Here is a 26,918-nt window from a genome sequence, read left to right on the forward strand (position 1 = left end):
GCCCTAGAATTGGAATGGGCATGTTCCAGACATTTAATATTACTGAAGCAAAAACAGCTAAGAATCCTGGGTATATCTGTTAGCAATCTATAAAAAAAATTGGATCAATCTGTTAAACCCAGAGTTAGGAAATATTTTATCCTGAAGTCAGGCAAAAACCAAACAAACAAAACATTGAAAGGCTGCTGTTTCTGTGACAGGGGCTGAGTCCCTGTTGTAACTAGTAGCTGATGGGGACAGGGCAGTGGCCTCTCTCCAGTGCCATTCTCCCGCTGAACTATTACACTCCAGCGATGAGATTACCCTCCCCCAGGCCAGAAGCAAGAGCCTGATTCCAGCAAAGTCTAATCCACAAAGGGAAGATGGAATTGTGTCTGGGAAGCTAATTGACAGAGGCAGAGCCAAGAAGCAGCAGCGTCTGAAGCCGGCTCAGGAACTGCAGGAGCACTTGGATCCCTCCTCCCAAGTCTAAAATGAATCCCGGGGAAAGTCAGTGTGATCTGTCCAAAGCATACACGGTGCAAGCAAGCACATTGGGGGCTTATTCCCGAGGCAGCCAGGACATACTCCTCTTATGGACGCTCGGATTCTTGCCTCTGTATCATTTACTCTCTGGGGCTTAGTCTTTGTTCTTCTCTGGACTATATTAAAACCATAAACAGCAGAGGACACCAGACATTGACTTCTCCGAGAAAGGAAATGGGAGAAATCAGAATAGGACTGGGCTTCATGGAAAGAACACTTGTGGCACAGGGAACTATTTGCTTTGCAATATTCTGAGTGATAAACCTAGAGAGTTCTGGGACTCAAAAACTGGGTCTCACTTCATCTTCACTAACAGGGGAGGCAGGAGATGGGTAGCAGATGTTCAGAAAACATTAGAATCACGAAAAGGACCAGTGAGGGTTTTGTTTTCAGAGATATTCCTGTGGGTTGTTCTATTTTTCTCCTTTGAAAGGGTGAAAACAACATGGGAACACTTCCTTATCTCTTTCTTTAATGGCTCCACCTAGTTCAGCCTCCCTGTTACACACAAGTCTCAATAGGAAGACAGCTTTGATTTTCTATGGCATCCTTTTATTCTGGAAGTTCATAGCACCTGATCACATTTGTTCATGTGAGACGGAAGGATCTCATTAGACTGTGGATAGGTGGACATAAGGTAAAATGCAGTGAAAACACTAACTTATATTCATGCTCACAAATTCTTCAGCATTTCCCCCTCCATGCTACTGTTATTCTCTGGGCCATCAGCGACTTGGTGGACATGGTGGCCACATCTAACCGTATTCATCTTGATCAGCCTCCAGTCTGCTCTCTAAGGGGCCAACTGAGAGATAGTCTTGCCTTTTAAAGCTAATCCAAGGATGTCAGTCCTAAGCTTAAAACCCTGCAAAAACCTCTTCGCTACACTTAAGATAAAGATCAGAATCTATAACATGACAATAGGACCCTTTAGGGTGGGTCCCCCCAACCCATGCGCCTGCTTCCTCACCCCCTACACTGGCCTTATTTCCTCCCTCATGCTTGCATGCTCCCTCCTGCCAAAGGGCCTTACTATATGCTACTGAATACTGTATATATATTACTCTCTTTAATGCGCTCTTCAGCTAGTTAACCCCTTACTTATCTGCAATCATGCACTGTTTACTCAGGAAAGCTTCTCTTATTGTGAAGGACAAACACCTACATTTGCTAACGAAACTATGTTTATAACATATACAGAATCTCGAAATCATGCAAAGGTGCACGCGGTAATTTTTACTTTTTGAAAATCTCTCTCCTGCCTGCATTCTGTCCTGTCCCAAACTTTCTCCTTATACTTCCCTCACTATTCAGAATTAGAAAAAACAGAGGAAACTTTACCTATTTTCATGTCCTTGAGGCTGAAGTGGCTGAGGCGGAGCTGGCTGGGCAATGGGACTGTTGGGGGTGGCCGGGCTGGGCTGGGCCAGAGGACTCTGTTGGGCCAGGGGGCTGTGCTGCTGGGCCATGGGGCTCTGCTTCTCTGAGCTGGGTGCTGAAGCGGGGCTGTTGAGTTCTGCAGTAGGAAACCAAAGAGGCAAAGGAAGTCAGGTTGGCATTTGATAAAGGGCAAGAGGTGGCCAGAGATGGTTCCTCTGCCTGCTCACATGACTCAAGGCTATGGTTCTTCTAGTTTCTGTTAGGCTTTAAGATAACAGCTTAAACTTAGCAAGTTCTAATACTCTCCTATAATTAGAATTCTTTCATAAATGATAAGGCTGCTGAACAAGGTTATGAACAAGAATCTCTCATCTTTTGTCAGAAGAAAAGATTACAATAAAAAATATTAAAACTACGAAAAATAATTCAAAGGACTCTAAAACATATTCTACTTGTTCTAGTATTACTTGCTGAAGCAAAGCATTTTAGCCATTACATTTTGGTTGTAATGAGAAGTCCTACCAGTATCCTAAAGTTTGGATAAGGAATTAACCACAAGAAAACAAAACACTTCTCACAATCCTTTCTTCAGTTCCTTGTTAGTCTTATTTCCTAATAACCCTCTCTGTACTCCATGGTTCTCCAGAAAGAACATTCGACAGAGGAAAGTTAGTAAGTTGTTCTTTATTAAAACTGCTTCTTGGTCTTCCTTGTTATAGCATCAAAGTTTCATCTGAAATTATCTCTCTGTGTTGGACTAAGAGCAGTAGAGACATATTTCATACAGGAAAAGGGGGAAGCAAATCAGGTTTTTGCAACCAATTTTGCTTGAAGTTGACTTCTACTGAATATTTTATACATAATGTTGTCTGCATATAACAGGTTAAAATGGTTATTTTTTTTCCTGGGTGACAAAAAAGTGATATATTAATGTTCCCTTATAAACCACTTTCCTTTTTCTTTGCTCCCGCCCTACATTTAAAAATTTATTTTCCACCTGTATCAGCCTTGGCACTGTGGACACTTGGAGCCAGATGATTCCAGGCTGTGGTGGGCTGTCGTGTGCTCTGCAGGATGAGTATGGAGAAGCATTCTTGTCCTTTCCCCACTGGAGAGAAGTAGCCTCCCCACCCCAGACATGACAACCAATAAGGTCTCCAGGCATCTCCAAATGCCCCCTGGTAGGACAAGATCATCTCTGCTGAGGACAGCTGTTTTATATTTAAAGTCAGGCAGCTACCTGATGCCTGCTTGTTAGATAGTCCCAGATGAAATCAGGAGATGGAGAAACCAGAGGGGTCCAGGGTGACTGAGCCCATCCTTCTGCATGTGGGACACTGTGGTCCAATCACCTGTGAGCTCCGAAGACTGAATCCTCAAGTATCAGCACTGAGTTAGCAGCCTCAAACTAGTAATGAACCCACTGTGTCTGGAAATAGTGAATTGGTGGTGAATTTATGCTCAGAATTTCGATGCTCTTTACGGCATGGCTGTAGGTTGTGAGGCTTACGACGCTTCAAGCCTCAGGGGGGCGTCCTTGTACAGAGAATTTCAAAAGGCTAGGTGGGAATTTAAAATTCTTATCAGATGCAACATTTTCTAAATGAGCTCTCTTTATACCACAAAACTTCCTAAAGCTTTTCAAAATCAATCTGACTTTGAAGAATCCTCCAGAGCTTAAGTGTTAACATGAAATTTTTTTTTTTCCTTCAGATTTGTAACTCTATCATCTCTGTTGAATGGGTTCTGGCTTAATACAACCATAAAAACAATACTCCAGGGACCAAAGGGAATGACTGAATAACCCGGTGCCTTGGGATTCACACTAGTTATCTATAACACCATATAGCTTGATCTTGGAATCACTGGTAATGAGTAAATAGGATATGGGTTGCCTCAGAGTGTTACTTTTTGCAAAATTGGGTAACAACTTTGGACATTCTGATATCCCCGACCGCAGCCAGGTGAGCTCCGGGACCCCAGGTCAGGCACTCACCCTCCTGAGGAATGATGCGAAGGGTGACACTAAGACCCGCATCCTTGATGAGCTTCACGATGTCTGCATGAGGCATGTTGATGATAGACTGGCCGTTCACCGCCAAGATCCGGTCTCCCACTTTTAGCTTTGCGCAGCGATCTGCGGGACTCCCATCAATGATGCGTCCGATTTTATGTGGCACAGCTACAAAAACATCCCAAACAGAAACAGGCATCAGGGCCACTACCAGTGCAAGTTCTGCCTTTGCGTGCCTGCCGCATAGGAAACAACGTGATGTCAGAATTCTGCCTTTTGTCAGTCTCTCGAGACTACTGTCTTTTCTATCAAATGCAGCCCTGGGCACACAGCTGAGATCAGAGTTTCTACAGTCGAGGAAAAATTCAGTGACGGGCCAGTTCCAAACACATGAACCAGAGATTCTCAAAGTTTGAGGCAAATTATAATCACCCTAGGATAAAAAATACAGCTCTTTGAGTCTCATCCCAGACCTTGTGAATCAGAATGTTTAGGAAGAAGGGGAGGATAATGGATTTTTAAGAAGCTCCTCAAGAGATTCCAATACATGCAAAAAATTCAGAACCAGGGATGTAGAATACAGTACCCAAAGAGCTCATAGTCTAGAGACAAAAATACAGTTTAGAAAAACACAATAAACCTGGGAACTTATATCTCAGTTCAGTTCGGTTCAGTTGCTCAGTCGTGTCGGACTCCTTATGACCCCATGAATCACAGCACGCCAGGTCTCCCTGTCCATCACCAACTCCAGTTCATTCAAACTCATGTCCATCTAGTCGGTGATACCATCCAGCCATCTCATCCTCTATCGTCCCCTTCTCCTCCTGTCCCCAATCCGTCCCAGCATCAGGGTCTTTTCCAATGAGTCAACTCTTCAGGTGGCCAAAGTATTGGAGTTTCAGCTTCAGCATCAGTCCTTCCAATGAACACCCAGGACTGATCTCCTTTAGGATGGACTCGTTGGGTCCCCTTGAATTTGGAAAACTCAGCAGTGGCCACGGGACTGGAAAAGGTCAGTTTTCATTCCAATCCCAAGAAAGGCAATGCCAAAGAATGCTCAAACTACCGCACAATTGCACTCATCTCACACACTAGTAAAGTAATGCTCAAAATTCTCCAAGCCAGGCTTCAGCAATACGTGAACCATGAACTCCCAGATGTTCAAGCTGGTTTTAGAAAAGGCAGAGGAACCAGAGATCAAATGGCCAACATCTGCTGGATCATGGAAAAAGCAAGAGAGTTCCAGAAAAACATCTACTTCTGCTTTATTGACTATGCCAAAGCCTTTGACTGTGTGGATCACAATAAACTGTGGAAAATTCTGAAAGAGATGGGAATACCAGACCACCTGACCTGCCTCTTGAGAAACCTATATGCAGGTCAGGAAGCAACAGTTAGAACTGGACATGGAACAACAGACTGGTTCCAAATAGGAAAAGGAGTACGTCAAGGCTGTATATTGTCACCCTGCTTATTTAACTTCTGTGCAGAGAACTTATATCTACCCTCTTCTATTTCACTAAGAGGAGAAAACAGGAAAGGAAAGAAATACTTACTTATATGGGAATTATCCAGCTGATGAAGAAGTTATGACCAACTTCCTACTCAGCTATTAAGGTTAAAGGCTGATGCAGTTTTCAACTATTACTTATTCTTTCTGATTCAGTGCAAGTGGTGCTAAGATCTTATTAATATCTGGTATATAATGTAGTTCATCAAATTTAAAATTCCACTAAGATACACCTTTCTTTCATGAACCACAAGAAAGAAAAATAGAAAAAAAAGGAAAAAACCTCTAGCATTGAAACAGTAACTCCATTTGACATAGCATGTTCTCTAATTTTTGAAATGTTAAAATATGAAAAATGTGTATTACAATTAATGGAATATGGTATATGTCTCTAAAACAATGACAATTCATTTTGTCATCATTCATTTATATGCATGAGGAGAGCCAGGTTTGTGGGGATATAGATTTTCTAACAGGTTGACTTATGTTCAATGTCAGTGTCTGAGTTCCTAGAGGTTAACTATTTTTGGGGTCAGATATCAATAGTGCATGGTGTCCTTATGCATGCCCTCAAGGTGCTGACCGTATAGAAACCTGTTTCTTTTCCTTTTTCCCTTCAAGGCAGGAGCCCAGCGGGGAAACTGCCTGTCAATGACTTGGTGCACTCCCTGTGGAAGCTGGGGACTGATTTCATCTGCATAAAGAGGCAAAGATACACTTCACCATTCATTATGCCCAGGGATGTCTGTTCCTTAAACTCTCAATCTTGTGTCTGAGACACAGCGAAAGGCAGAACGTCAACTAATGACCACGGTAAGGAAGGACAATCAGAGAGTTAATGAAGCAGTACCTTGCTCATATTTCTGTTGTGAAAGGTTATAGGTAGCATATGAAAATATTGGCCGAGCCTGCGTCTCTGAAGTGAAGCTCATCATGTTGGAAGCTCAAACACATTTTTATTTATCATAAGCATGGGCGGCTTTAATTAAGAACAACTTACTTACAGCATACTGATGATCATCTGAGAATCTTAGGACAGAATAGTGCGCAAGCAGAAATGTAATGAAAACTCATTTATTTACGAATTGTGTAGCATGATACAGGTACTGCCAAGTGTCTGGCCTTCAGTCATAAATAGAGTGAACTTTCATTCCTGTTTTTGCATTCTTTCGTGGTCAAAAGTATCCTGGATCAGTCAATAAATGATAAGATCTCCCCGGTCATACTAGGTAATATTGTTATCTATCCTGATCTTTAAACAACTATATGACCTTTCTGACTTTCTGTATTTCAAAAGTAAAATTAGGATAATAATACAGTTGAACTCACAGGATGGTTCTGATAATTGAATGAGTTATCATACATAAAATGACTAAAACAGTCCTTGGCATTAAGAATTGCTCTGTAAGTAATAGCTCTTCATTCATTCTTTCTATTACTGTTATTTTAAAGTGACATCACTATTGATATGTATGTGCTTGGGTACTGGCACCAGCTGAAATTCTGTCTGCATGGGGCAAACCTGTAAGACAGCTAAAACAGAAAGAATACTGCTTATTACAGAGCAGTATCAGGGAAAAGAGCTTCATTTGGGAAAGAGAGGTATGTTTCATGGAAAATAGAGACACTAGCTGAGGTCAAGAGTCCTGTTCCCTTTTCCGAGGTTTCACAAAAAAAGGTGTTGCAACAATCTCCATAGGAAAACACTAACTTACAAGTAAGCGTTAATTATCCAAAGGAAAATGAGTATAATACAGATCTCTTCTGTATATGATGCATTATCTGCACTGAACCGCTCACACACACATACACACACTTACAACTATGTTAAAATAAATATAACTTTATCTTCAATAAAGTATGAGCTACCTGACAGTGTTATCACTGCATGTTTACAGCGTAGGAAACTGGGGCATTAAACAGTCTGCGTCTGCCCAAGTTCGCATAGGCTAACCGGGGTTTAGAATTCCAGACTGTCAGATGCCACAGCCTGTGTCCTTAACAGAGCCCAGCACTGCCTCTCTCACCTTCCCCACCTCCTCCCTCCACGAGTGCTCCCTGAGCACCAGGTGCTTTCATTTGGTGAGTGCAGGCTGCCCCTAAGGAGAGAGTCGTAAATGCTTCACCACTGGCCCTGATCCAGAGGAGGGTGAAAGGCAGGAGGTTTGCTTGAAGCGGTTTCTTTGCGGCAGCTCTTTTGAAAGGCAAGGAAGGAGGAGAAAGGAAGGGGAGAAGAGAGCACCAGGGAGAGGAGAAAACAGGAAAATTGGACAGCTCCTCAGATCCCATTCAGCAAGGACTTCACATTGCAGTGTCATTCCTTTGAGGTAATTTCTCTGGGTATTAGAAACAGTTACATTTGAAATGAAATTAAAAAATACATTTCAAAACACATACAAATGATATTTAGATGATTTGCTGTTTTGAATTATTCATGCCTCTGCTCCCCACCATTACTGTGCATCACTTAGAATTTACTGGGCATAAAACTCCAAATGTTTCAAAACAAGATTTCACATACACACACACAGGCATACTATGTTGCTATTTATTAATTTCCAGGCACTGTATTAGGCACTTATTTTAACTTCTTACAGCTTCAATGCGAAACAGCTGTAAAAATTTAATAATCATGCTTATTTAACTGTTGAGAAAACAACAATAAAAAATGTCAAAGCCTATGAATTGGAAACTTGGGGTCACTCCCTTCTTTTTTAAATATGTGACAAAGTGAAAGTGGAAGTCACTCAGTCGGGTCTGAATTCTCCAGGCCAGAATACTGGAGTGGGTAGCCTTTCCCTTCTCCAGGGGATCTTCCCAACCCAGGGATCGAATCCAGGTCTCCTGCCTTGCGGGTGGATTCTTTACCAGCTGAGCCACAAGGGGCTGAAAGCAATTTGAATTATGAGAAGTGAAGGACTGCCTGGTGAAACTTAGCTTAGGAAACCATGCTTGAGATTTTAAGATGAAAGTTTCATTCTAAATATGTGTCTGGTGATAATTCTTTCAAGCTCATTTTCACTTTATTAGGGCAGGTAGCATAAAAACTAAAAACCAAGATAAAAGAATGAAAACGAAATTCTACGACAATGTCCTGGAATGATGGAGTGGCTTACATAATATCTGAAAGAGTACACAATGCAGAAATGGATGCCCCATCACCGAAGTGCCTGGCTTATTTGAATGGCTTTATTCAAATAATTTGCTATTGGCATTTACTGTCATAAAACCAGTACCTGAAACTCTTGGCAGGTGCAGACAGCCTCACTTCCCTTTACCAGCATTTCCCCTCCATACATAAGGACATCAACTGCTACTGTACAACAAGGGGTATGCTCAGAGGAGGCTCCCTCTGGAAACAGGATGCAGCTCCACTCACTCAGTTATGAGGTCTACAGAGCTTGTGACCTAAGTACTTTCTGTGCATAGTTAATGAGATTACAGAGCATGGAAGAGGCCCTGACCTTGATTTCTATTATTGGGATGAATGGTAGTCATTAATTCTCTGAGAATTGATGATTAAGGTAACTGCTGAAGTGCAGTCCATTTAGATGGCATGCCTTGCAGACATCAGCTGTCAGGCAGCCACATAAATCAAATCTTTGGATCAGGCCTCTTGACACAGTGTTCTTAAGATACACAGATATTTGGGAAAAGCTGCAATATGTCACGAGGCTTTGGGCACACTGACATTGGAAGGGAGACAACATATTACTAGTTGGAGATTTTCCTTTAATTGCAAATCACATAAATTACGGAAAAAAGAAACCCATCTTTTTCTTCTTTATTCGTTTTTGGGTAAAACACTACTGTGCACTTACACGGCAATATGTTTCATATTTTCCTGTAGATGAAGTGATGCTTTTGGCAATGCTCACCACGGCAAACTTGTGTTAGTAAGAATGTTCAGACAGAATCAGTTGGACCAGATGGTCTCTAAGTTAGCTCCAAAGGTCTGGATTCTTTGGGTGTCTAGCCATAACCACTACAGGAAGCCATGATCCTCCCTTCTGGGTGTGGGTTTCTCTTCTGGGACCTACTATGGTCTATCCAGACACCTTCAGTCAATGGACAACCAATGAGCGCTTGTGTTCTCCCTTGGGTCAGTTCCCATCAGAAGGTGGGAGGACTTTTCTTGTTCTGGTGGTGTATATTTTCGGAATCTTTTGGTGATGGATTAGTCATGGAATTTTTAGCTGCGTCATCCTACTGAAGGGAGTAGTGGATCTTCCTCCCACCTTTTCCCCCGATATTTCCTTGTTGTTTTATATGTATCTCATTTCAGAAAAGGAAGAGCCTGTGACTCATGTTTACATTTAATTATTTCCTGTTAACAGACCCCATGAAGTAGAGTTGTATATTGAGGAAAGCATTAGATGGGGAAAGTGAATTCTGCATCATTCATGTCAAACTTACAAGGGAGAAGTTTCTGAAATGAAAGTGACAAAAATAAATACTTCAAAGGCAATCAACAGTATCAATACTCATTAGCTCACAATTCCACTAATTTATGAAGGTTAAGCAATATATCATTAGCTTAAAGAGGCGACAGAAGTTAGTCTGGGTTTAGAATCTATGACCTGACATGAAAAGAATTTTTTTAACTAGATGATTCCAGTTGGTTTTCTTAAAATCACCTGTGAAAATTATCTACTGCCTAGTTTTAAAATTGTGGGTCAGGGTAGGAAAATCAGTAATTCTATCAATAACACATTCCTGCACAGTATCTTCTGAGTAACAGGCAAAATGCTATGTACAGTGGGGAAGACAATAATAAAATAAATGCGTGGCATTTGCTCTCAGAAATCTCCCAGTACAGTTGCATAGACCAGGGATAATCATACCAAATATTTAAAACAAAACACAAGTGGAAAATCCGTGGTGCAAGTAACATACAAGAGTAGAAAGGTGGGATGGATTATTGAGTCCAGGTGTGGACTTACAGAGTGATAAGGAAAAGGAAGCCACTCTCGGGAAGGGAGAGCACATGGCCCCTAGGCTAAGTGGCAGCTCCCTTAGTGAAAAACGCATGATAGTAAAGGGGGTGCCATCATATCTATGAAGGGAGATGCACAGAGAGGATGCTTTGTGGATGGGGTCCCTCCAACCAACATTATGCTTCCATGCTTCCCCGAGAGCCCAAATATGATGCCTTTGCCCAGCTTCTCCAGATATACAGAACAGAAGAGTAATTGTCACAGGATATTTCTAATATATGATGATGGATTCTGATTTCTGGGGGGGGGGGGGGCGGAGGAGGGGTGGGGGCCTTCGGAAACCTAAGCCTAGTGCTAATCTTGCTCATTTTCCACCTCTCTCCTTCCTAGAAGTCCCGAATGAGAATATTCTATGGGGACAAGCCCATTCAGCTAGATTCTCTCCCTTCCTGCAGTGGGACACAACATCCTTCAAAAGAGATTTTCTAGGTTGTCAGGGGGTGAAGATATGGGGAAAACATGTGTTTGGTTTTTTTTTTTTAATTGTGGTAAAATTAAGAAAAAAAACAGACTGCATGACTTGTTTTTCTCTAGAAGTCTGTAAAATTCAGATTTCCAAAAATGAAAACGTCTTCTCTGAATTTCATAGCCAAATAATGTGCAATCCAAAACCGAGCAGCTGGTGTTTTAAGGACTGCAGATTCCAAACGTGCACTTTCCCCTCTCCAGCTCCCATGAGTCATTCTCTTGTGGCTGAACAGTTTAGTTATCCTGCAGTAGGTAACAAGCAAGATAGTCAGATGAGAGAATGGAAAGAGGGCCCTACCACTGGCATTTTGGGAAGCTAGCTGAACTCTTGTTTCAAGGGGCAGAAAGACCACCTAAAAAGTTAACCACATGGTTGAAGAGGAGTAGACCTTCATAAACCATACCTTACATTTGTGCTATTATTTTCCTGACAGTGAACTGGTAATCAAAAGAAAACTCATTGCATTAGGAAATGCAATTAGCTATTACTTGAGCATCCCATCCTGGAACATGAGGTTGAGTTAGCCTCATCTTGTTTGGAAAGATTTGGTGAACTTGTAGGCACAGGCCTAGCTTCATGCATATGTGACCTATGCACAGATTTCTACACTCAAAAGGGTCTTGTGTTTGGTTCAGTGGTGCACTTTCAACATCCTCATCTTCCTAATAATTTCTAAATAAGGACATCATGTTTTCATTTTCCACTGAAAACGAACATGGGTGCTGAAAATTATGTAATTGATCAAATCCGCCATGAATATACAATGGAGGTCACAAATAGATTCAATGGATTAGATCTAGTAAACGGAGTGCCTGAAGAACTATGGGCACAGGTCCGTAATCTTGTTCAGGAGGCAGCAAACAAAACCATCCCCAAGGAAAAGAAATGCAAGAAGGCAAAATGGTTGTCTGAGGAGGCTTTACAAATAGCCGAGGAAAGAAGAAAAGCAAAAAGCAAGGGAGAAAGGGAAAGGTATACCAAATGAAATCCACAGTTCCAGACAATAGCAAAGAGGCCTTCCTCAATGAACAAACAAATAGAGGAAAACAACAGGAAGGTAAGACTAGAGATCTCTTCAAGAAATCTCTAGGCTTCTTGAAGATCTCTTCAAAAAAACTAGAGTTATCAAAGGAATATTTCATTCAAAGATGGGCACAATAAAGGACAGAAACAGTAAAGACCTAACAGAAGCTGACGAGATCCAGAAGAGATGGAAAGAACACACAGAAGAACTGTACAAAAAAGATCTTCTTAATGACCTTGATAACCACGACGGTGCAGTCTCTCACTCAGAGCCAGGCATTTTGGAGTGTGAAGTCAACTGAGCCTTGCGTGAAAGTGAAAGTGAAGTCGCTCAGTCGTGTCTGACTCTTTGCTACCCCGTGGACTGTAGCCCACCAGGCTCCTCTGTCCATGGGATTTTCCAGGCAAGAATACTGGAGTGGGTTTCCATTTCCTTCTCCAGGGGATCTTCCCAACCCAAGGATTGAACCCAGGTCTCCCGCATTGCAGGCAGATGCTTTAACTTCTGAGCTACCAGGGAAGGCCAACTGAGCCTTAGAAAGCTCTATTGCCAATAAAATACTAGTGAAGGTGATGGAATTCCAGCAGTTATTTAAAAACCTAAAAGATGATGTTATTAAAGTGTTGCACTCAATATCTCAGCAAATTTGGAAAACCCAGCAGTGGCCACAAGACTGGAAAAGGTCAATCCTCATCCTAATTCCCAAGAAGCATAGTACTATAGAATGTTCAAAACACTGGACAATTGCACTCATCTTCATCCATGCTAGTAAGGTTATACACAAAATCCTCCAAGCTAGGCTTCAGCATTTTATGAACCAAGAACTTCCAGATGTTCAAGCTGGGTGTAGAAAAGGCAGAGGAACCAGAGATCAAATTGCCAACATTCATTGGATTATAGAGAAAGCAAGGGAATTCCAGAAAAACATCTACCTCTGTTCCATTGACTACACTAAAGCCTTTGACTGTGTGGATCATAACAAAATGTGGAAAACTCTTAAAGAGATGGAAAGGGGAATACCAGACCATCTTATCTGAGGAGCAACAGTTAGAACCCTGAATGGAACAACTGAATTATTCAGGATTGAGAAAGGAGTACAACAAGGCTGTTTATTGTCACCCTGTTTATTTAACATATACACAGAGCACATCATGAGAAATGCCAGGCTGGATGAGTAACGAGCTGGACTCAAGATTGCCAGAGAAACATCAACAACCTCAGATATGTGGATGATACCACTTTAATGGCAGAAAGTGAAGAGGAACTAAAGAGCCTCTTGATGAGGGTGAAGGAGGAGAGTGAAAAAGCTGGCTTAAAACTCAGTATTAAAAAAGAAAACTAAGATAATGGCATCCAGTCCCATTACTCATGGCAAATAGAAGTGGAAAAGGAGGAAGCAGTAACAGATTTCCTCTTCTTGGGTTCTCACATCACTGCAGACGGTGACTGCAGCCATGAAATTAAAAGACAATTGTTTCATGACAGGAAAGATATGACAAACCTAGATGCTGTGTTGAAAAGCAAAGATATCACTTTGCTGACAAAGGTCCATATAGTCAAGGTTATGGTCTTACCAGTAGTCACGTACAGATGTGAGAGCTGGACAGAAAAGAAGGCAGAGCATTGAAGAATTGATGCTTTTGAAATGTGGTGCTGGAGAAGACTCTTGAGAGTCCCTTGGAAAGCAAAGAGATCAAACTAGTCAATCTTAAAGGAAATCAACCCTGAATACTCATTAGAAGGAGTGATGCTGAAGCTGAAGCTGCAATACTTTGGCCACCTGATGCGAAGAGGTGACTCACTGGAAAAGACCCTGATGCTGGGAGAGACAGAAGACAGAAGGAGAAGGCAACAGAGGATGAGTTGGTTGGATGGCATCACCGATTAAATAGACATGAACTTGGGCAAACTCCAGGAGTCGGTGTGGGACAGGGAAGCCTGCGGTGCTGCTGTCCACATGGTTGTGAAGAGTTGGACACAATTTGGCTGCTGAACAGTAACAACAACGTGATTATATTCATAGTATATTTTGTCTTTATACCACTAGGTATCATTTCAGTGTTTGCAATGGAAGGTGTAAAAGAGAATATGGTATGTTATCAAGAAAAATTATCACAAAGGATGGTGGAGGAAGGGGCAAAAACAATTTCTTTCTCCCGTGGTGGCTGCATTTCTCATTCCCATGCACATCATTAGAAGAGATAGTCCAAATAATTGCTGCTATTTATATTCTTAAAGATCTTTGATTCATTATATGTTGATTCAAGAGGCCTAAAAATTACCTTAATTCTCTTATTTCATTAAATATTCCTATAAGTCACTCATTACTGAGCATCCACTAAGCATATATCCTTCTTTCTCTTTCTTTAAATAGACTTTTACTGTTACAGACATTTTAGGGCCTCCCTGGTGGCTCAGACAGTAAACAATCTGCCTTCAATGCAGGAGACCTGGGTTCTCATGGGCAGAGGAGCCTGGTAGGCTACAGTCCATGGGGTTGCAAAGAGTTGGACATGACTAAGTGACTAACACACCACATTTGAAGGAGTTTCTGTATTCTTTGCATACTATTTATATCCCTCATCATCTGACAGAACATCTAGACAGGAGAGTGGCAGGAGCTAAAGAAACCTCAGAATAGTCATGCCCCTCAAATCTGCAGGTGGCCTGAAAGGCATGCATGGGGGTATGTGGAGCTGGAGAGGGAGAAGATGGGGCAACACTTCCACTCTAGATATTACTGTAAAAATACATTTCACTTTATTGTATATCCCAAGAAGTCCTTTTTTTCCCTTGCTAATTTCCAGGCAGCTGGGACATTCTTTTAATTACCTGTTTTGGTCTGAAATTGATATAGAAAATGTGTCCTTCTAAGTCAAATATCAACTCTACTCAACATTTTTTGCATTTCCCTCCAAAAATTCTGAAAAGGATGCATATTTCCATCACTGAATTAAATCAGTGACCCAAGATTTTCCCATTATGGAGTAAAAACTAAAAATAGAGCTACTATATGACCCAGATATCTCACTCCTGGGTATATATCTGAAGAAAACCATAATTTATAAAGAAACATGTACCCCAAAGTTCACTGCAGCACTATTTACAATAGCTAGGACATGGAAGCAACTGAACTATCGAGAGAAACGGATAAACAAGATGTGTTACATATATACAATGGAATATTACTCAGCCATAAAAGAAACACAGCTGTGTCACTGACAGAGATGCGGATAGACCTAGAGCCTATCATGTAGAACAAGTACGTCAGAAAGAGAAATAATATTGCTTACATGCGGAATCTAAAAAAATGGTACAGATGAACTTACTTGCAAAGCAGAAATAGAGAACAGACACAGAGAACAAACTTACAGATACCAAGGTGGAGAGGGGTGCTGGGATGAATCGGGAGATTGGGATCGATACATATACACTACTATGTATACAAGAGATGACTGATGAGAACCTACTGTATAGCTCAGGTAACTCCACTCAGTTCTCTGTGGTGACCTAAATGGGAAGGGAGTCTAAAAAAGAGGGCACCTACGTATATGTATAACTGATTCATTTTGCTATATAGCAGAAACTAACACATTTTATATTTCAATAAAAATTAAAAAAATTAAAGTTTGAATTTATTTTGTCAAAAACAAACAAACAAACAAACAAACCCCAGGTGAATTCCTTTTGTTCTCCAAGGTGGAATACACAGTCAGTAAATCCTGAGTCTTTTTTTGATACACTCTTTCCTTTTGCTAAAGCCCATCCTATAGTATCTTCCTATAGAAACTATACATGGGAGAAAGTAATGGTTCAGTATTTAATGTTTGAAAACTTCTTCAGCTTTACTTTCTCATTTGAAATAGAATTCTGGCTTTGAATTCTAGGTTGTATGAAATTTGAGGCTGAAAAATTCCCTTTTCCTTAGAAATTTGCTGGCATTGCTCTACTGTCTTCTAACATCCAGTGTTGCTACTAAGATGTCTGAACTCCTTAGGATTTTTTTCCCCTTGTATATAACCTACTTATTTTTCTGTTTCCTTTCAGAAATGTTTATGATTGTCCTTGTACATTTTGTGTTCTAAAGTTTTGCAGTGATGCATTTTGGTTTCTTTTAGTGTGGCTTTAGGGAACTTTTATTATAATATATCTTTGATAACTTCCATTCTGTTTCTCTGCTCTCTCTTTGTGAAACTCTTAATAGTTAGATACTGACTTCCTGGATTGATCTGTTAATTTTATCATCTCTTTCATACTGTTTCTTTTTGTCCTACTGCCTGTGAGATTTCCTTTACTCTAACTTTCAATCCTTCTGCTGAATTTTTTACTTTAGTCAAGATATTTCCAATTCCTAAGAATTCTTTTTTTAATCATATCATTTTTTTTTTTTTAATAGCATTCTATACAGTCCATGGGGTCGCTAAGAGTCAGACACGACTAAGCGACTTCACTGTCACTTTTCACTTTCCTGCATTGGAGAAGGAAATGGCAACTCACTCCAGTGTTCTTGCCTGGAGAATCTCAGGGATGGGGGAGCCTGGTGGGCTGCCGTCTATGGGGTTGCACAGAGTTGGACACGACTGAAGCGACTTAGCAGCAGCAGCATACTTATTTTATGATGGTAATATTCTCTATGTATGTAAGTGAGTGATCTTTGAAGTTTGCTATTGTTCCATTTTTTCTTTTATTCTTTCATTAATTTGCTTGCTTTTCTGTTTTAAAAATACAAATTTCATGTCTGGTGGCCATGGTTGTTGTTTTCTATTCTTCCCAAAGGTTTCAAAGTTCTGAGCTGGTCTGAGTTTCTAAAAGAAAATGGGCAGATCAGTGCTATTCATTTCTCTTTTTGGTTTCCTTTGTCTTACAAAATGAGTTGCCATATTTTTGTCTTTAAAGTACCTCCCCCATTCATAGCCATCCCTTTCTTCTTTATTTACTACCATTTTATTGGTGTCTAAGAAATGGGAAAAGATAAATATTAATGACATCGTTAATTAGAAATTGAAAATATCTTCTGTAAATCTTATTTTTTGCAATCAATATGTTGGTGTACCAGTTAAAGATTTGGAATCTATTTGGGAAAAGAATATCAATATTTTATGGACCCAAACTTTAAAAGTCCTGCTGTTTCCTGTAGCCCTGACAGATAAAATATAAAAGATAACTGATTTATTTTCAAGAGTTCAGAACATGTCATAAAATTACATTTCATCGACCCCAGGTATTGTGTTAAAAATGTTCAATGAAACCACACTTTCTTTCCTCTCTCTGTCTCGACTGCCTTTGAGAACTCACACCCATCAGTGTACTTGGCTTTCAGTAATTTCTCAGCAGGCCCAATAGAAATGGTTGATAGTTACAAGCAGGTGTTGCTGACAAGTCATGTTTCTCATCTTTACACAGGCAGTGTATTCTATCTCTGCCATCTCTGTTTTCCTTTTATAGCTTCTGAAATTGTGTTTTGTAAAAAGTCACTTGGCTATCTTCACACAGTTTCCCTGTTACAATAGGTAAATGTCAAAAGCAATCAGGTGCAATATCAGCTTTTCATTGTATTCCCGTAAGCCCTCAGGTAGATAATAACTTCTTGCAATATTTTCTTAATATAAACGGAAACAGATACTAACCCAGGCAAATGATCCCTCCTGAGCCAGCTGTCCTTTTCAATATGTTATCCAGAAGATTACATGAATATTTATTGGCTGCTTAGTTTCTCACGGAAGCCAAAGTTTCACCACCAAGGTAGATCATATTTTAACTTGAAATAATGCAATTTCGCATGACTGGATAAAACATGAATAGACCCTCAAGCAAAGGGTTCAACAGCTAGAAGATCTTGATCATATATTAATTTGAAAACAACTTTCAGTGTGACCTCTGAATGGCCAAATAAATCATGTCAGTTTCCTTATTTGAAATGTGAGACCATTACTGCATATAATTTTTCTTTCTTATCCTTCTTTCTTATCCAACTATTACACATTTTAACTTCATTTGAATTTCAGCTTATATGTATTTTACCTAATCCTTTGTACTTTAAAGTATAGCAATTATATGTATTTTCATTTTTACTAAGCAGACATACATCTTCATAATAACTTCACTTGAGATCATCATCATAGGATGATTTTTATTACTCTACCATGAGAAATGATTGAGAAGTAAAAAAAAACAAAGGCTGAAGAACCTCAAAATGTGTTCCCTTGTTCAAAGTGAAATACCAATTACAGTCCACAGGGAAGAGACCAAAAGTGAAAAAGAAGGTATAAGGATGGGCAAAAGTGTGCATGAAAAGCTCCTCGATATCTTTAGTTTTAGAGAAGAAACGTAACTTGAAAGCACTACACACCTATTGGAAAAGCTAAAAAAAAAAAAAAAAATCAATGAAGCCTGGAAACAGCAAGTACTGGCAAGGATGTGGCTCACCTGGAGCCCTCATCCAGGGAAGTACAAAATAGAACAGTCATGCTGGAAAGTGGTACCACATGAACCAGCAGTTCCACCCCAGGATATTTACCCAAGTAAAACAAAAACCTATTTTCACACAAAACCTATATGAAAAGGTACATAGTTGCTTTATTCATAATCATCCAAAACAAGAAACAACCAGAATATCTTTCAACTGGGAATGGATAAGCAGGCTGTGGTACATTCACACAAAGGAATACTATTCAGCAATTTAAAAGGATCTGATAATGACACATGAAACAATCTGAATGTATCTAAAATGAATTCTGCTAAGTGGCTATATACTGAGTAATTCCAGTTACACGGGAAAAGGCAAAGTTACAGAACAGAAAACAAATCCGTGGCTGCCTGGGCCGGGAGTGGGTGGAGGGCTTGACTTCCTAGGTTAAGGAAGTGGTTGCAATTATAAAAACAGACACAGAATTTGTCAAAATTCATAGGCTACAGACTAAAAAGGGTACAATTTACTATCTATAATTACACCTTAAAAATGAGAGAAAAGTGAAAAAATCAGGGAGTGATAAAGAAAGGGTTTTGGGTGGAAATAAACAGAGAGTAGTTAAAAGAAGTACTGTCGAATGAGCAGGAGAAAGGAGGTGGGAAGAGGACAGCAGAGGAGGGGGAGGAAATGCTGCCTAGTGTGCATTTGGAAGGTGAACAGGACTCTTCCAGGTGGGCAAGCGTGGGGAGAGCATCACAGTCCCAGGTGATACGACTCGCAAAGGCACAGATCTGTGAGTCTGCAGCGTGGGTACAGGGTTGCCACCAGCAGAAACAGTTGAGCCTCAGGAAGAAGGTGAGAGGGGATAGATCATGGCAGGCCTTAGTGGTTGTGGCCACGGGTTTGGAATTTATTTGAAGAGCAAATGAGAAGTCACTAACGATGCAGGAGAGACATGATATCATCAGACTTGTTGTTTTAGAAGGAGCACCAGAGCGGAGGTATGAAGGTTAGACTAAGGATAGGAGGGTGGGAAGAAGGCTGGAGGCAGGGAGGACACAAAGGCCACTGCAATGCTCAGAGCTGTGCAGCCCAACATGGTAGCTACTCGCCACAAATGGCCATTTCGATTAATTGAAAGACAATTAAAAATCTAATTCCTCAGCCACGGTAGCCTCATTTCCAGTGCTCCATAACCACATGAGCATGGCTAGTGGTTACAGTATTGTTTAGTGCAGGACAGAACACTGGCATCACTGCAGAAAGTTCTACTGCAAAGTGCTAATCTAGAGCCTCTTCCAAGCCTTGGCAGTGGCAGTAGGGAGGTCCTGATGTATTCAAGGTATTTTATTTGGAAAACATGTTTAGGTAATAGCTTGCATTAGTGTCTCAAGTATGGAAGATGCAGTTGTGTATCGACTCAGCTGGGATATGAACTTAGGTACTAGGAGGCCTGCTTTAAAGCTTGTGAGTATATACACTGATTGGAGCTGAAAGTATACCTGTTAGCCTTCTCTTAACCACTAAGCCCCAGGAAGCATCACTATCAGTGACTAACTTTACACTAGCAACTGGATGTTTGTGTCCTCTCCAAATTCATATGTTGAAACCTAATCCCCAAAGTGACAATTATTTGGAGGCGGGGCCCTGGGAGGCGATTAGGTCATGAGATTGGAGCCCTCATGAATGGGATTAGTGCCCTTATGAAAGGAGCCACCCAGAGCTCCCTTATCGCTTTCACCATGTGAGGGGCAGTGAGAAGACACTGTCTATGAAGCCAGCTCTCACCAGTCTCTGAAGCTGTCAGTGCCAGGATCGTGGACTTCCCAGCCTCCAGAACTGTGAGGAATACATTTCTATAAACTGGTGTTTACAAGCTACCAGTGTGTGGCATTCTATTATAGAAGTCTGCACAGGCTAAGACACTTGGCAAACAATACAATAAAGGTTTCACTGTATTTAAATACAAATTTAAATACAGGAATTTAAACTATGTTTCATCTTGCTGTTCATCTAGCAAGTCTAAAACACATTTGAATGAAGACTTCTAAGTGGAAATATTCTTCTACCTCACGTTGTTTCAACTGTTCTCTGTCAGAACACCCTTTAAACTATGTGCTCTTGTTTACCGGGAGACCCTCCTCTATGACGAGTCCATAAAAACATATCTATATTGTGAACAGTCTCCAAACAGAAGGTTTTGGGTACCTCAGCCTTGAGAAAGCAGATGGGTTCATCAGGTGCCCAACATCTGGGCATGTTTGTGGAGCAAACTGTTGCCTGGCTTAGAGAAAGAGGATCTGGAAGAGATCAGACTGGGAAATGAATATGCCAGTAGCAGGCCCCAGTATTTAGTTAATTTTCTTTGGCACAGTGTATACATTTGGAATGCCTAGTGATCATCAACCCAGAGGAGGCTGACTGATTAATCTTTAGGGATAATTCTAACCAAAGACTGCCAATGGTTTGTTTGGGAAAAAATCCAGCATAAATGTCAAAATTATTGGTGGTCAAGTGAACAAACACAGAGAACTCTTACCAGGATTTGGTATGGCAGGGCAGATTTGGATATAGGCACTCTCTGAGTCCTTGGTGAAAGCAGGGGCACAAAGAGAAATGCTATTTATCCCAGCCCAAGTGGGAAAATATTCCCTAATGACACTCTTTCAACATAGCTAGAAAATGGGGATTAAATAACAGTACTGTGTTCACTTAACAACATGCTTTTAAAATAGTCGTCTTTGTGGAATCAGCTTTTTTTTAATGTGGTTGATTGTTGGGAAAAAAGAGGAAAAACAAAATCACAGAGAATGTAATCTAACATGAGGCCCTGAATGGATTATAAAGAAAATATGCCTTTTGCAAAAGTGAACTGTAGGCTCAGCATTTATTTGAACCTCATGGGCATCTTCTGCTGGTAGAGGCAGCTCCCGTACACCTAGTCTGGGCTCTTTTCACAGCTGTGATCTCCCGGTACCATCCAGCGAATAAGAAGGACCTGCAGGACATAAGCCCAGAGGAAACAGTAGCTAAGAAGACATCTACCTTCTGCTGCTGCCTGGAGAGTCTTTGAACGTAATGATAAAACCCTCCTGAAAAATAATTCCTAGTGGGGAAAAATTATGAGTTATGAGCTCCATTCAGATAAGAAAAATGGTCAAGAATTAAAAAAAAATGCAATGTGAGCACTCACAGATTTTTTTTGATAGGCTGCATTGTTCCTCTTCTTGAAAATAAATAAGAATGATGCTGTATCTCTCTGGGTTTATTATTATTATTTTGCAGTTTGCTGCTGCTGCTGCTAAGCTGCTAAGTCACTTCACTCTGATCTTTAAATTCATTAGTGCTAAGAAAATAAAATGCTTACACTTGTTTTTACATTTTAGTCAATACATGTGTGGATGTTTGGATATCAGAGGACTTAGAGTTTGATGCAAAATCTTTTCTTGTTTTTGTTGTTTGCCAGTCTGTTTACTGTTAAGACCTCGGCAGCTGAGTTTTAATTTGGGAACAAAACTAGTCATGTGCAGGACTGAAAAAAAAGTTGAATTTAATCAATAGGTTCTAGTCATCTGGTTTTAGTTGGGTATGATTTTATGAAGAACTAATGTGATTCAGAGGTCATTCACTTGGAACAGATAGGGGTTACTTTGTTAACGAGGACTGTGAAGTGAATAAATAATTTGAAGTCATACTTTTTTCTAAGGATTTTGGGCTGCCATCCAAACCTTCCTGCTTAGGATGGTATCATTGCCACTGAGATGGTGTTCATACAGATAGATGGCCATTCCAGGAACAGTCAGTGCCAGGACGAGGGGCATCAGGGAGCACACTGAGACCTGCAGTCTGGCCCTTCAGAGCACAAGGGTTTGGTGACCCAGATACTCATGATTAGGTCTTCCTGGGGCACTTTCCTGGTTCACCAGGGCCTGATTTCTTAGAGGGCTCTCTCACCTAAGACTTCACTAGGCCCTTAGCTGCCGTGGAATTATTTACTTAGGCTAAGCACACTGATGGGAAATCTGTATAGAATCTGGGACCACTCTCTTATGGTATAATTTCTCAGGCTGCACAAGGACCAGCTTGCAAACATTTCCTTTCCTGAGTTCTATGCTCATTCTCAGAGATATGTCGTGCTGCCTTTAAGAGACAGAACAGCTAGGTTTAGGAGCAGAGAACATTCACACTTTGATGAGGGCAGGGCTAGATCACTGTATGAGAGCCCAATCCAACCCTATCTCACCAACATAAATTATGTGACAAATCCTTGAAAAGCATACTACCAGGAATTGTGAGGGATTTAAAGAAATGTCATAATTTCTTGCCCTTAAAGAACTTCCATTTAGGGTTAGCAAAACATATGAAAAGTAAAACGACAGTGAGAGTAATAAGACATAAGATAAAGGAAATCAGAGAGCAGTCAACAATCAAGAGGTTAGAAGACAAAAAAAACCAACAAAAAACAAAATGAAGAAGAATTTCATATAAGAACTGCAGAAAACACTTAAGAAAGAAGGGTGAGGCTTCAGGCAGACTCTCATTCAGAAATTAAGGAGAGATTTCTGAGCTGCTTGTAAGAGATGCTTACTGTTTGGGCAGAAGTCTCTACCTCATGGGCTTCCCTTGTGGCTCAGCTGGTAAAGAATCTGCCTGCAATGCGAGAGACCTGGGTTCAATCCCTGGGTTGGGAAGATTCCCTGGAGAAGGGAAAAGCTACCCACTCCAGTATTCTGGCCTGGAGAATTCCATGGACTGCACAGACCATGGGGTTGCAAAGAGTCGGACATGACTGAGCAAATTTCACTTCTCTACCTCATAGGGTTGCTGTGAAAATTAACCATAGTGGAAGATTCTTAGTACAGTACCTGGGGAAAAGCTTGATGACATTTATTAGTGGATAAAAGAAGGTATTTCAAGTGGCAGCAGCCAAAACGTGGACTATGGGGGAGGAAAGCAAAAGTTGTGTTTCAGGGGTAACTAAACCAGCTTTGATAGAGCGGAACTGTCAGGAGCTACTGGTAAACAGTGGCTGTGTTTATATAACTTAGGGTCTTGCATGTAAGAGAGGTGTGTTTGAGGTTTACTCTGTAGATATTTTTTTATCAGGGGTATTATGATCAAGGACTCATTATGGGAAGATTGGATTATACACAGAAAGTGCCACCTTTCTGGATGAACTTTGCTTCATTAAAAACTGCACTCTACTCAGACCGTAGCCCCTGGCTACTTCTTAAAGCAGAAATCAAGTCACACGTACAAATGTGAAAAGGTTGGTTTGCCTTAAAACATATGTACATCAGCGCAGACTGAACACCTTATTATATTTTTTATGTATTAACATGTAGATTTTCTAGACGATTATGAAGACATTTGCTTATCATATGGTTTTATGAGTTATATTTAGAAGCAGATATTTGAGGGAAAACTAGTGTTTTATATATAGTCCTCTGCTCCACCATATTTCTTCTGTTACAAAAGCACCACATTAACGGTGTGGATGAAATCATCATACCTCCTTAGCGAACTACTTTCAGCATAAAACTCAAAGCAAAAGCCACTATGTCATTAAAGGAATTCAAAGTAGAGATTCACTCAAGGATTAAGGGAATATTTTAGTTTATCATGAGAAACACTGGGCTGGAAGAAGCACAAGCTGGAATCAAGATTGCTGGGAGAAATATCAATAACCTCAGATATGCAGATGACACCACCCTTATGGCAGAAAGTGAGGAGGAACTAAAAAGCCTCTTGATGAAAGTGAAAGAGGAGAGTGAAGAAGTTGGCTTAAAGCTCAACATTCAGAAAACGAAGATCATGGCATCTGGTCCTATCACTTCATGGGAAATAGACGGGGAAACAGTGGAAACAGTTTCAGATTTTATTTTTGGGGGGTTCCAAAATCACTGCAGATGGTGATTGCAGCCATGAAATTAAAAGATGCTTACTCCTTGGAAGGAAAGTTATGACAAACCTAGATAGCATATTCAAAAGCAGAGACATTACTTTGCCAACAAAAGTCCGTCTAGTCAAGGCTATGTTTTTTCCAGTGGTCATGGATGGATATGAGAGTTGGACTGTAAAGAAGGCTGAGCGCCGAAGAATTGATGCTTTTGAACTGTGGTGTTGGAGAAGACTCTTGAGAGTCCCTTGGACTGCAAGGAGATCCAACCAGTCCATTCTGAAGGAGATCAGTTCTGGGTGTTCTTTGGAAGGAATGATGCTAAAGCTGAAACTCCAATACTTTGGCCACCTCCTGTGAGGAGTTGACTTATTGGAAAAGACTCTGATGCTGGGAGGGATTGGGGGCAGGAGGAGAAGGGGACAACAGAGGATGAGATGGCTGGATGGCATCACTGACTTGATGGACATGAGTTTGAGTGAACTCTGGGAGATGGTGATGGACAGGGAGGCCTGGCGTGTTGCAGTTCATGGGGTCACAAAGAGTCGGACATGACTGAGTGACTGAACTGAACTGAACTGAAGAACTCTGAAAGGGAACTTGCTTTTGCAAACCAATGACAGAGAAACCAACAAGATTCACTTTCTAATTCCACTGCATGGGTATAACTTCAGAAACCTTCCGGCAATGACTTCTGGGGTATTGTTGATTTAGAAAAGGCCAGGGTCCCAGCAGTAGTACAAGTCGCACCAATTGCCTCTATTTTTAAGGTGATCACTGAACAAACCTCAGTATAGAGTTTGGAAGAAAACACACTGCTATAACCCAAAGCAATAAAATGTAAAATGGGCCGCTCACTGATTGCTGATGTTTGTGTGTCTGTGCTAAGTCACTTTAGTTGTGTCTGAATCTTTGTGACCTTATGGACTGTAGCCCACCAGACTCCTCTGGTCATGGGATTCTCCAGGCAGGACTACTGGAGTGGGTTGCCTGGCCTCTTCCAGGGGATCTTTCTGACCCAGGGATTGAAACGGCATCTCTTATATCTGCTGTATTGGCAGGAGGATTCTTTACCACAATGCCACCTGGGAAGCCCCTCAAAGGCTTCACTTTAGGGCAGACCTTTGTGACTATGGGACATTAAAACGAGTGTTCCACTGAAGGTTCCAGGTATGCTGAGAGCAGCGGCTTCCCGAGGATGGCTGGCTGAGGTGAAGGGCAGAGCCCCGTGGTGTGGCTGTCTTTTGCCTCCATCAACCTCCTTCATTTTACCTCAGTGCAATATACAAATGCTATAATTTTATAAGTGAAAGAAGGAGGGAAATCTTGCCTTAAAATGCCTTAAAAGGGGAGCTAGTTACGTATGTTTAAGAGCTTAATGTTTAAGGTATGTTCAGATCATTCCTGACAAAGGATAAGATGAACAAAAGAAAAGAAAGTGTGAGGAGCACTCTAAAAATATAACAAAAATGAAAGTTTTAACAGAAGTTTGAAGTGATAACTTAAGACAATGAAAAATATAAGTCAGGCCTCAAACTTATCCAAGGCTTTTCACACACAGACAAACCTAACCTAATATCTTATTTCCATGATGATTCATGGCATAATATAATTTAGAGCTGAGAGAGGCTACTAAGACCATTTTTCCTGATCACGTACACAAGGAATGGGCCCAGGAAAACCAAGTGACTCACTCAAGGGATACAATAGTCAGTGGATGAGCTGGAGAGAGGCTCGGACTTGTTGTCCAATGCACTTTTCATTTCTTTTGAATCTCTGTGTGTTAGGGCAAAGCTATAGACGTCTTGGTTTTAGGTTTTAATTTGTACCTCTCCTAAACTCAAATGAATATTCAATGGCTGAATGGTTGGCGGGATGAGGTTACGTGGGAAAAAAATTTCTTTACCGATTGCTCAGTTTTATTTCATCCTTTTTGGTAAATTACACTTAAAATGTCACAAAAGAGCCACTGGATAAGCTTCTGAATCTCTAGAATAACTTTTCAACACCAGGGCCTATGGATATCATTAAGAACTTTGTGAGTCATCACGGCATTTCACCAAAGTAAAACTAACTTTTCCCTAGAATATCAGATTGCAGGGGGCATTAGGGAAAGTCAACAGTGACCTAGTCTGTGTCCCCACCTGTGCCAGAGAAAGTTCACGTGAGGGAAAAAAGATTTTCCACTCTCGCCCAGAGCTGAAAGATGAAGAGTCAGCACTGTGCTGACCAGTGAGGCATTTCCAGTAAAGAAACGGAAGCCAGTTGATGACACTGGGACAATGTGAATAAGGGAAAGAAAGGCTGAAGTGTTTGCCCTTCTACTGCTCCTGCCTGGGTTGGGTTATGGTTGCTGTCCTGAGCATGCTTGACCTTCAGTTTGTTTGCACCTAAGTTTATGAATTTGCTCAGCAGGCTGCCAGCCTCCACCACCGATGTCCGAGATGCCCAGGCACGTTGACTCCATACATTTCAACATAACCTTCCTCATAGGTTTTATAAGAGCAGGACACTAAACACCACTTTATTTCATCAGTTGTGTCAAAGCCCTTCTTGGGAACCGCTGGTGGGAAAATAGGTTCTGAGGTCAGAGCAGGAAGCATCTGTGGTGACAGGTTATAGCTCTATAATAAAACCAGGATGTCAGACTCAGACCTTTCACTAGGGAGGCCCAAAGACTGACCTGTCAAC

The 26,918-nt window shown here is 40.9% G+C and overlaps 1 protein-coding gene across 2 annotated transcripts in view; it reads right to left on the minus strand.

Moving 5' to 3' along the window:
• MAGI2 (membrane associated guanylate kinase, WW and PDZ domain containing 2) overlaps positions 1 to 26,918 on the minus strand; it is a 1,495,474-nt gene that overhangs the window by 138,096 nt on the left and 1,330,460 nt on the right. For both annotated transcript variants that reach the window (XM_018047275.1, XM_018047276.1), the window contains 2 exons: positions 3,902 to 4,087; positions 1,867 to 2,041 (listed from right to left, as the gene is read on the minus strand). In XM_018047275.1, coding sequence (XP_017902764.1) covers positions 1,867 to 2,041; positions 3,902 to 4,087 — 361 coding nt within the window. The remainder of the gene's footprint in view (positions 1 to 1,866; positions 2,042 to 3,901; positions 4,088 to 26,918) is intronic.

The sequence above is a fragment of the Capra hircus genome, chromosome 4 (assembly GCF_001704415.2).
Source record: "Capra hircus breed San Clemente chromosome 4, ASM170441v1, whole genome shotgun sequence".
NCBI classification, from domain to species: domain Eukaryota; kingdom Metazoa; phylum Chordata; class Mammalia; order Artiodactyla; family Bovidae; genus Capra; species Capra hircus.